Below are 12068 nucleotides of genomic sequence, written 5' to 3'. Positions count from 1 at the left end.
TGGCTTGTTAACTTCCTAATGGTCGAGAGTCAACACTCTGTGTCTCCCCTTCGGAAAAAACACACACACCGTGTCTATGTGAGCACCAATGCTACCTAATTCCACCGATTCATAAAAGTATCGCTCGCTTAACATGAAATTTGTACTAACTTAGTATGAAATGGAGACACTTTTGATGTATCAGAGTAAGTAAAAAGGAAACGATGCTGGGAGGGACAAAACCACGTACAAAATCCTGCACAAGGAAACAACGCTGGATCGAACGAAACCACGGTATATATGCATATATACAGAATCAGGTGATTTTTTGTTGGTCTGACTGCAACGTCTTTCAGTCACAGTTGGACTGTTGGAGGCATGCTGAGAAACCGGATGCAAGCGGTCTGGGCTCGGGCAGGCGTACATCTAAAACATCTGAGACCGGCACGACCGAGTCAACTCAGTCCACAAGTACAGCAAAAGCGTCAAGCTATATAGACAGCCATGCATTCATGCATGATGAAGCTATATATGGTCCGTTCAACAGTGACCCCTGGCCGATGCGACCACACGCCATCGACCGATTCGATCTCACCTGAGACCACCGTACGCACACGCCACGTTGCGCTGGCCGATCTGACTCGGACTCTGTAGCCTGGGCTTCTCGTGCGCGCGGGCCTAGGGAGTATCGAATATCGATCGACCTTTTACTTGCGCAGCTGGCCTCTGACTAGGAGAGGACCGAATCCTCTGCCTTCCATTCCAACTGTGATTCCCAGGGGAGAGCGGAAACTTGAACCTTCTTTCTGCCGCTTCGTCAGTGCGAGAAGAAGAGTAGTCTATTGCACTAGAATCAAATGCTTCTGCGTGTGCCGGTATATTTTTTGGGCACGCCTACCTCTCAGTCGAATTGTTTCTCAGTCGATGGCATCGCAGCAACGTGATTAGCCCTCCGCCTGCATGTGCCTGTGCGTGAGCGCGTCCGTGTGTGTGCGTTTCTGTGTGTGTTATCTATTCCAAGAAAAAGGCTTAGCTGATATATTTTCTTGATAGAAAATTACATAAGTTTTACGTTTCTATTATTAGAAGCGCACGTGTTACTTGTTGTTGTGTGCATCGATCGATGCGGAGGTCAGGATGTCCTTCTTTTCGTAAAAAAAACCCGTATATTACTTGTGCTACCGCCATCTTGGATTGTGCCACAAGAGAGATGGAGAATTGGGACCCGATACACATAAATAAAGCTCACGTGTATAACCTATTTTACCACGTGCCAAACACAACATGTAGTACAAAGTTGGGACGAACCTCGATGGTGAATCTGACGATTATAAAATCGTCTGAGCAATAAAAAAAATCTCATGCCACTAAGATTTAGCAAAACTCATAGAGATATATTTGTTGATAAATAAGAAATGTTAAATCTCGGTCATCTGCAACTCACACACACACACACACAAAACTCAATTGCGCATCAAGAATTGCACATTATAAGAGGTGATGTGCAATTCATCTAAAAAATATTCTTAAGTCTCGGTCATGAAAAACTACATTTAAAATAACAGTCATGCACGAATCACACATGAAATAACCCAATTGCACATTTGTATACTTGATGTGCAACTCACTCAAAAAAACAAATTGCACATTACTAGAGATGATGTGCAATTCACTTAAAAAAAAACTCTCAAGTCACAGTCATGTGCAACTCACACCAAAAAATGCAATTACACATCAAGAGTCTTAATGCACAGCTCCTCGAGAAAAAATAAATAAATTGCACATTAGGAGAGGTAGTGTGCAACTCATCCAAAAAAATGCTCTTAAGTATCAGTCATGTGCAACTCACACAAAAAATACTCATTTGCCCAACAAGAGTCGTAATGTCTTAACTCGTCCAGAAAAAATAAGCTGCACATTAGGAGAGGTGATATGCAACTAAAAAAAACACAATTGCACATCAAAAGGCGTAACGTGCAACTTACCAAAAAAGGCTTAATTAATGTGCAACTCGATCACGTTCAAAAATATTACTAAATTGTGCATCGAGGGAGATGATGTGCAACAAACAAACAAAAGTCAATTGCACATCAAAAGGCTTAATGAGCAATTCACCCCGAAACACTAAATTGTGCATCAAGAGAGATGATGTGCAACTAGCCAAAAAAACTCGATTCGCGTCCATATAGAGCACGAGCAACTAATCCAATACTCAATTACGCATCGGGACATATCTTGTGCAACTGGTCTCAAAAACTCAAATGGATTTATCCTCAACTATTTCTCTAACAACTTATATCTAGCAAACTCCAAACGAAAAATTTACCCCACTAGCATCTAAGCCAATGCATTGGTTGCTTGACCTCGAAAAAAAAGAGAGGCTAATCATCTTTCCAAAAAAAAGAATACTAACCATGACACGTGGCCAATCGTACGATTATGGAGTTGATTGGGTTCTAATAAAAACAAGCGATTGAGAGTTAGCAAATACCTAAAAATAGGACATAAGAAAAATAAATAAAGTGCAGATTACCTTCTTAATATGTTGCATTTTAAGTTATGTCACATATCTAACTTGTTCAATGATAGTGGAACTCAGAGCGTGGAGTAGGTCACATTTTACATTATTTTACTTTGAAAGTATCTCATTTATATAGACCCGAAAAACACAAATCAACCACTTGTGATTAACACAACCGAAGAAACTAAATAATAAAATAGAACATATAGATGAAAACAGAAAGTCAAGAGAAACAGAAAAACCAAAACCAAAAATCAATCAAAGCAAGGTGCAAATAAGAAACCAAATAAAAAATGAAACAAACAAAATGCAAGAAGATAGGGTCAAATCTGCAACCTCCATATACAGGCAAACAAATGGCACCATCTACCACCACGACAACAGGTTGCTAGTGCACATTCCCAGTTAATCACCTATGTATTGTGCCGTTTGTTTGCTTTAGCTGCAGCACGAATCTCAATGCCCGATCGGACGAACCAGAACATCGACTGAGAAATAACTATTTCTCGGGCAACTGAGAAATAGCAAATCCCATATTTTTTACTTTCTCCAGAGATGATTCCCACCATTATTTACACGCTCATGGCATCCACCCATCATGAGACCATCATAGCAGCATTCAACCAAAGGTCACAATAATTCACCCCACACCTACTATACTTTTTTTTTACTGAACAATGCATGTGCTGAAAATAAATGAAGGGCGTAGACAGAGAGTGAGGGAAAAAATATCTTCAGAAGGGAAAACGGCTTAGAGTTTATCGAATAAAAGAAATGGAAACGAAAAAGTGCGTAGCAGGCGTGAGCTATTCTGGCCCTTTCTATACGTGGTAACGTGTGTACAGCTATGTACGCAGACATGTACGGTTGTACACAGCAAATGCGCCAAAGACAGAGTGTACTGGAATGGAAGCGGAGAAGACAAAAAAAAAACACACGCAAAAAAGCGGTCGACAAAAGGGAAAATCCGAGCTGTTTCCATGCGCAGCTGTCTGTCGCCAGCGACGACCGGGTTAGTACTAGCCCTTCCTCCGCCATTAGGCTAAACACACCCCACCCACATAAAACCCTGTTTAATTAACCCCGAACCCGGCGCGGCCGACGGCCGTATATATAGGCCCCCCGGCGTGCACAGCGACAAGCCAGCGCCCGCAAAGCAATAGACGAACGCCGACCCGAGAGACGAAGGGCAGAAAAGGCAAGGAAAGGAGAGAGAGAGAGAGGAAAAAAACACCGGAGAGAGAGAGACAGCGAGGGGGGGTGTAGGGGTGGGCGTGGTCTGGGATGGAGAACGAGACGTCGGACGCGCCGGCGGCCGCGGTCGTCGCCGAGCAGCTCCCCGCGGTGGCGGAGGAGGGGGACGGGGAGGCGGAGGCGGTGGGGTCCACCCTCACCATGGAGCGCGTCGCCGCCGCGAAGAAGTTCATCGAGAACCACTACCGCTCGCACATGAAGAACATCCAGGAGCGCAGGGAGAGGTACGGTAACCGATCCGATCCTGGACTCGACTCCCGGGCTCCAATTTTAGTCGCTGCTGACTTCGGCCGGGGCAGATCTCGCGCGCCGCCAGCTCGATCGAGGGGTTTGAGCTGGGTTTGGGCGCCGTTCGAGCTTGGGCCATCTAGCTGCTAGATTTACGGGGAAACTTTTGCGGTAGTTGCTTGCGACCAAGCGGGAGGTGCCTAGCGGCGGCTGTGCTAACTGCTACTCTCCGAAATTCTAGTCCAGTATGGCGTCAGATGTCGCTTTAGATTCATTCTCGAATCAGTGAAGCTTTTGTATGCAATTTGGGGATGGAATGGCATGATCCAGCTCTTATGGATAACTTGGGATCAACACCAGTTATGCTAGGTGCTTGGAATTCTTAGATTCTGCTCAATGCACCAATTGAAAATGAGTGTGGAGTTGTTATTGTTTTGTTCTATTATGCGCGCAAAAAGCGGTTTAAGTGGAGCTTGGGCTACTAGCTACCGGCTTGCTTAGTTGGATAGCTGGATTTGGAATGTTACCGTTGCGAAGGTTCACGGATTATAAATGTGCAAAAATGATGTGCAGATGCTACTATTATGTACTAATTTTTAGGCGATTAAGTGGCGTGGATGTTTGTCGCATATGGTATGTTTTGCGTTTATAATTAGAGTGTACAGCGTGTTGGTTTCAAATGGAAAGCCGACAAATAATTGCCTGTAATTAGGGCATGTTATGTGATGGTTTTGAACTGCCAGAGTACCATTAGACATTCTTCTGATCTTTTAGTGAATGGGTGGTGGACACGTGGTTTGTGACGTATGCATATGATGTATTGGTTACGCTAGCGATAATTTAGCTTACTTGGAATCAAATATGTACGCAATAGCCTTTTTAGCTTTAGTGTATGTTTCTCCAGTAAGGGTCAATGAGCCCTGTTTCCTTTGTATTATTCATTTTTAGGAATGGACAGAATTCGATTCTGCTAGGTGTTTGGAATGCTTAGTTTGTGCACCAAGCAATTACTTGAAATAGCATGCTGATAGTACTGGCTACAGCCTACATGCCTGTTTAGTTGAGTAAAGGGATCCAGAGAATCGCCATTGTCTAGTTTATTGGAGGATAAGTGTGACGTCGATATGTGGATGTTTGTTTCATACTATGTTTTCTTTTTGTGTTTATAATTATTAATTAGAGCACATTGTGTTTCGTTTAAATTGCAAACTGTCAAATGGCTGTGTGTAATTAGAGCATGTCATGTGGTTATTTTGAATTCCTAGTGGGCTAGTAGACATTCTTATGATATTTTAGTGAGTAAATGGTGGACACTGGACACGTGTCATGGCGTAGTTTAAGATGTACGCATGTTGTATATATTATGCTGGTATTGATTTACCTCTTACCTTATTTAGATTCAGATATGAGATACACTCATAATACTTTGTGCCTTCAACATACTTTTCTCGACCCATGGTCAAAGAACTATGTTTCCTTTTTTGTTGGAAGGAAACAACAAAAGGAAAACACAATGTAGAGTATTCGATAAAGTACGACAGAGTAGTAGACATCTTTGCTTTGTGCAACACGTTTGGTACATGCTATATATGTAAGATGGGCATCATTTTCATTTGTGGTCTCATATTTTCATCTTTTATTAAAACACACTGTTGATATAACCACCAGCTAGGCCTCGCGTTATTTAAAGCCAGGTATTGCATTTGTTGAGCCATCAAGTTGTGCTGTATTTTTTTTTGAAAGTGGAAGTGTTTTTATTTTTTTTGAAAGTGGAATTTGTGCTGTATTATTAAACATTGAAGTTTACATAGTTTTTTTTTACCGGCAAAACAGCAGGAGAGGCTCCTACTATGATTGAATTAAATAAGTTTGAACGGTTAAATGCATTCTACTGCAATGTCACTTGCGTCATACTTATTATTCGCCTGTCATCCTTTTGTATTGCAATTTGACCATATAGCATACTCCCCCTTCAATGATTATTTTGTCTGCAATTTTTTTAAGTCCCCCAGCTTAGCACTTAATAAAATCTCAATGTATTGCAGGCGTGTTAGATTGGAGAGACAGCTAGCTACTTCTGAAGTTCCCAGGGAGCAGCAAATCAATTTAATTAAAGACCTGGAGAGAAAGGAAACTGAGTACATGCGACTTAAAAGGCACAAAATTTGTGTGGATGACTTTGAGCTGCTAACCATTATTGGGAGAGGCGCTTTTGGAGAGGTTTGCACTTACGCATGTAGTCTCTGTTACATGCTTCTCCTTTTGTGGCATGAATGCTATATTTCATCTCTGTTTCTGCCAAGGAACATAATGATCATGGCACTAGAAGTTCTGTTGTTGTTGGGTGTATATAGACAATAGTTTGATATGTCCAGAAGGACTTAAAATCTAGGAAAAGGAGCAGCTGTGAATTGCAGCATAAACTCTACTCTATGGGAAACTGCGTGTGTTTATGGCAATGCAACACTTTCTGTTTCTGTCACTTTTAACCCCTCACTAACCTTTTCTTGGTGTTTAAAATTTACATAACAGGTCCGACTGTGTCGTGAGAAGACCTCTGGCAATATTTATGCAATGAAAAAACTAAAGAAATCTGATATGGTTATCAGGGGCCAAGTAAGATGATTCTCATTTCTGGCTCTGGCTATTTCAGGTCTACTGCTTTGTAGTTACTTGTTATAATGACTCGAGACAATGTTTATGTTTGATGTGCTTAGCTGGTTGTAAGTGGTAATACTATCATTGTGCTTTACACTATATCCTGCGAGGACTTTTCTTGAATAACTTTTCTTGTGTCCATGAATTCATTTCATACTGTTGCAACAATTGTTTTAATATTTTTTAAACGTATGCAACATAGTGCAGATTTCTTTTCGGTTCACATCCTTGCTGTTTACTGTGACCTTTGTCCAGTAACTACAGGCAGCATAAAAATAAGCAATGCCATCAGTTAGGCTTAATCAAACTAATTATATTCTTGTTTGACAAACTTACATAGCAATTTATTTGTATCATAGTCGCCAAATTCTCCCCTCACTGAGGAATTGGCTTCACACGGCTTCTAGTCACCTTGCAAATAAAAATTAGCTAGGCCAATATAAGGATGATTCTTACCAGGATTCCTCTTTAGAAGGCATTATCCTCTTTTTCAGCTGGTAATTATATTGCTACCAGAACTTCTCTGTTATTCCTCAAGTGTCTGCTTAAAAAATGCTAGGTAGTGGCATTGCAATATCTATTTGCTATCTGATGTTGGATTTAATGGTTCTATTACATCTTTGTTAGGTGGAACATGTTAGAGCTGAAAGAAACTTGTTGGCTGAAGTTGCTAGTCACTGCATTGTGAAGCTTTACTATTCTTTTCAAGATGCGGAGTACCTTTACCTTATTATGGAGTACCTCCCTGGTGGTGATATCATGACCCTTCTCATGAGAGAAGATACCTTAACTGAACACGTGGCTCGATTCTACATTGCTGAGACCATCCTTGCCATTGAATCCATTCATAAGCACAACTACATCCACAGGTTATATATCTTCCATTTTAAAGACATTGTAGACATTTAGTTTATTCTATTTCTATCATTTATCTGATAAATGTTTGATTTTCTAAAACATGCAGAGATATTAAGCCTGATAATCTGCTTCTTGATAAGAATGGTCACATGAAGCTGTCAGATTTTGGGCTGTGCAAGCCAATTGATTGTTCTAAGCTCTCAACCTTGAATGAAGATGAACCCATGGGTGATGACAACCTGAAGGAATCAATGGATGTCGATCGTTCTCTCTCTGAAACTACAAACGGTAGAAGGTGGAGAAGTCAACATGAACAGCTTCAGCACTGGCAGATGAACAGAAGAAAGCTGGTATGTCTGCTTTACAATTTACATGTCGGTTATCTCATCAGTCCTGTGTAATTCTTCTTTTGCTTTCATGGTATTATCACTGGCCCTTGTCTGAAAAAACATCTCATTTGTATAATCTCAATGTTTCATGGCAGCCTTTTTCTTAGTATATCGGTATGCTCAAATGTACATTGATATGCAGGCATTCTCAACTGTTGGGACGCCAGACTATATTGCTCCGGAAGTTCTGCTAAAGAAGGGATATGGAATGGAATGCGATTGGTATGGTAGATCAGTATTCATGTTGACACATTTGTGTTTCTTCAGTTTAATAACTAATGTCTCATTTGTATTTTGTTACCATCCCAGGTGGTCTTTGGGTGCAATCATGTATGAGATGCTTGTTGGGTATCCACCATTTTATTCTGATGATCCAATAACCACATGCAGAAAGGTTTGTTTTGCTCAGTATTTTTAGTTACAAAGTTTCCAATTAAAAGTATGATTGTGTGGTTGTCCCAGTACGTTTTGCTACTAGTTCATTGAGTTTTGTTTGGGTTCTTAAGTTTAGGCTTTTCCTCAAAACAAGTCTATGCCAACTCATTTATTTCTTAGTGCAAAATTGGCTGCTAAAACCTGAAGAAAGCAGGCTGGTTTATAGGGGGCTTGGTCTACCTGAGCAGTTCATATTATCTTTTTCTTTACTATTCCCACCTCCTTCCGCATCCCTGAAAAAACTCTATTTTTTTTCTTGCAAGCTAACTTAAACATAACAAAGGCCGCCGCAACGAAGTAAATTAGCAGTTGAAGTGTGATGCCGGCCTGAGTGGAGATTGCCCGAGCGTGGCGCAGCATGGCCAAGGGCATGGAGCAGATGAGCCCAACAACAATGACTTAACGTACTGGGATAGTTTTTCTGGGCGGAACATAGTGAACATGGGTATTCAGGAAGTAGTTTGCTAAGTTAGCTTAAAGCTGGACTATGATGCTCGCCAAAACCAGATGGAATATGAGATACTTTAGCCAACAAAACAAGCCTCGAGTATTTTGTGTGTCGGTGCTGATTTTGGAAACTTGCTGATTAAATTGTACTCCCTCCGATCCATAATAAGTGTCTTGCATTTAGTACAAAGTTGTACTAACTTTGTACTAAATGCAAGACACTTATTATGGATCGGGGGGAGTAATTTGTTTAAGCGGACCGAATTATTTAAATGTCGTTCCTTTATGAAGTTTCTGCTGCGCTGATGTGTATTTATGAATTGCCATCTGTGAGCATATCAAATGTGGTTAAACTTGCATTTGCTCTCACCCCATGCTAGAGATATGCAATGTGGTTAACAGTCTTTCCATTTATGGCCTCCTGAAGCCATTGTATTCTCATGCTGCCAATTTATTGTCATTACTCCAGATTGTTCACTGGAGAAACCATGTGAAATTTCCCGAGGATTCAAGGCTGTCTCCTGAAGCAAGAGATCTCATTTGCCGGTTATTGTGTGATGTTGAACACAGGATTGGTGGTGCAGGGGCAGATCAAATAAAGGTAGCACCTCTGATACACAACATAAATGAATAGTTAAATACAATTCTTGTTTTGTTTAGCACACATGTTTTAATATATCCTTTTCTGTCATTAGGCCCATCCTTGGTTCCATGGGGTTGCATGGGATAAACTTTATGAAATGGAAGCAGCATTTAAGCCTCAAGTAAATGATGAATTGGATACACAGAATTTCATGAAGTTTGACGAGGTAAGTGGATCCCTTTGCTCTCAGTCGGTTCCTACTTCTCGAATTCTTTAAAATTCTAATCTTGATAATCTCTAGCCAGCATAAGTATTGCCTTGGAATTTTGGGACAGAAGCTATTTGTTATATGGTCTGCCAACACTATTTGATTCGACTTGCTCTTTTTTGTATTACAACTTGCAAGTTCAGGAACATGGACATGTGTATGGCAGGCGATCAGCAGAACTAGACAATCATTTTCAGTTTTCTTGATAAAGTTGGGATGAATGATCTGATGCTTTCCGTGCATTGAGCTGTTGTTAATATTTCTTCTATGTTCTATATTTACCCTGTCAATTGCATTCTTACAACTGTCTTCTTGATTTTGTGCCACAGATGGATAATCCTCCAGCAAGAACAGGTTCTGGGCAATCAAGAAAGGTACACACATTGAGATTCAGAAACTAGTGAAAGCATTTCTATTGTTTGATTAGGCATTTCTTAACGTAGTTTGAATTGGCTTTTGCATTGTTTGCTCCCTGTGTGTATATTTTTCTTTTGAGGATGGGTCGCGATAAAGTAACTTATGTGTTTGAACTCATGTTGCATTGTTTGCTTCCATGAGTGTATATTTTTCTTTTGAGGGTGGATTGCGATAAAGTCACTTATGTGTTTGAACTCATTTTTATGGTGGAAACCGTTTCTTATAGAAGCTGTAGCGGCCGCTATTTAGAGCAGTGTTTGTAGTACTAGACTACTAGTTCAAAATTCAAACCACCCGCCATTTTGAGAGCTTTGTTTCTCTTTGCACTCCCTAAGTTCTGACATAATTTTGTGTGGTACAATTTTACAGATGAAGCTGAATTCGAAGGATCTCAGCTTTGTGGGTTATACATACAAAAACTTCGATGCTGTGAAAGGATTAAAGCATGCAGGTTTGTGCCTTCTTGCAACATCACAAATATGTTTACTGTATTTTTGTAGGTTCAAGTATATGCTTACTTTTGTTAGGAAGCATCATAGCATAGCCATGCCCATGCTGTTATGACGCTTCACCACTACAGGAAAATGACCAGTATCCATGCAGGTTTTCTTTTCTAGAGTTCAATGATGGTTTCTCATAGCATAGCCCTGTTGTTAGGAAGCTTCATTACTTCATGAAAATGACGAGTGTCCACAACGTACAGATAGTTTATAGTCTTCGTAGTTTCTGATACTATAAATGCATGCAGATATGCAAAGGAGCTCATCCTTGACCAGGCCCTCCCTTGGTTCCATATTTGGTAACGCATTCTGCCCAAGTCATGTATCCCACCATGATAACTGCCCTCCCTCTGCTCCATCTTATTTGTATGCTTGTGATCTCAGGTGAGGCGCCTAGAGAGCCAAACGGGAAGGACACACACATGCATACAGATTCTTCTGAGGATCCGATGAGTCCATAACCTTTGTGGTTCTGTTTGTTCCTGCGGAATTTCTGAACTAAATTAGCATGCAAACGACTCAATGAGGCTCCATCCGGATGACCTGCTTGTTTTTAGCCAGGTTTCTGCCCTGTTAAATCGTTAGCGAGCATTTTGTAGAAATCCAACAAAGTGTCTAGCTGTAAATTAGTATGCTAAGGACTTGACAAATAGCCCATGTACTGGGAGGCTCATCGTGTTTGTTGTAGCGTGTTCCGACCAAGTGGAGATGCGCATGTTTGGGAGTACTTGCACCTTGGGGCTGGCTGCCCAGGTTGGCAGAACAAATTGCTGCCTTCTCTTGTGGCAGTTCCTGGTCCGCTGATATTTGATCATGGAAACAAAATAAGGTGGTTACTGCGGCAGGCTAAGCATTATTGTTGGTGTTTGACACATATGTACCAGAAGATTTCCATTCAGGGGCTTGACCCTTCGTCTATGGTCTCCCCTTACAAAAATGCCTAATTTTGTTTAATGTACTATTCGCCTGTTACCCCTCATGCTGTATTGAACCTTGCACTGTTTTGGTGGAAATGCCCTGCTTTTCTCTTCGCTGTATGCATATGCGAGCGAGAATTGGGTGTGATTTCTTCAGATTTACTGCATTCTTTTCTTGACAGCATTAGAGGTACTATGAAAAAAGGTTCTTTGGGTGTTGTCTCCTTTCTCTAGACTAACCGGTGAAAGGTTATTTTGAGTTAGTGGTGCACGCTATGTGAGCTGAGTCTATGGACTTTGGTCTATGGATGTGACTTGTAATAATTTTTTTACTCCTAATACACCTGAGCGGGTCTATGCAAATGTACCCTTTAACACTCCTTAGTTCAACCAAATGAACTAAAATCTTAAAATGACATAATTTTTTAGAAAACTAGTTCATTTGTTTGAACCAAGGAGAGTCGAAGGCTACCTGGGCGCCTCTATATACTGAATGAGAATACAACGACATGAGGGCGCAAACACAAATCGATTAGTCACGCCTGTACCACCCATCGCCCACGGAACCTACATCTCGAAAGAGATCATTCCTGGACGTACTAGCATTTTTGGAA

The 12068-nt window shown here is 40.9% G+C and overlaps 1 protein-coding gene across 1 annotated transcript; it reads left to right on the top strand.

Annotated features, from left to right (window-relative positions):
- The first annotated feature begins 3644 nt into the window (after window positions 1–3644).
- LOC100844250 (serine/threonine-protein kinase 38) lies at window positions 3645–11574 on the top strand. Its single transcript, XM_003564543.4, has 13 exons — window positions 3645–3978; window positions 6028–6202; window positions 6515–6598; window positions 7268–7509; window positions 7605–7848; window positions 8030–8109; window positions 8197–8281; window positions 9239–9370; window positions 9465–9578; window positions 9950–9994; window positions 10407–10488; window positions 10786–10836; window positions 10922–11574. Exons 1-13 carry the CDS (start codon window positions 3785–3787, stop codon window positions 10996–10998), a joined length of 1605 nt encoding a protein of 534 aa, XP_003564591.1. The 5' UTR covers window positions 3645–3784; the 3' UTR covers window positions 10999–11574.
- Window positions 11575–12068: the final 494 nt, after the last annotated feature.

The sequence above is a fragment of the Brachypodium distachyon genome, chromosome 2 (assembly GCF_000005505.3).
Source record: "Brachypodium distachyon strain Bd21 chromosome 2, Brachypodium_distachyon_v3.0, whole genome shotgun sequence".
Classification (NCBI taxonomy): domain Eukaryota; kingdom Viridiplantae; phylum Streptophyta; class Magnoliopsida; order Poales; family Poaceae; genus Brachypodium; species Brachypodium distachyon.
Note: the sequence above shows the minus strand (reverse complement) of the source record. Positions and strands in the feature narration are given on the sequence as shown.

Excerpts from the sequence above, each read along its gene's own strand:
- LOC100844250 (XM_003564543.4), top strand. The coding sequence starts at position 3,785 with ATGGAGAACGAGACGTCGGACGCGCCGGCGGCCGCGGTCGTCGCCGAG. Across the intron at positions 3,979-6,027 it reads ATCCAGGAGCGCAGGGAGAG|GCGTGTTAGATTGGAGAGAC; the intron begins GTACGGTAACCG and ends AATGTATTGCAG. Across the intron at positions 8,110-8,196 it reads TATGGAATGGAATGCGATTG|GTGGTCTTTGGGTGCAATCA; the intron begins GTATGGTAGATC and ends TTACCATCCCAG.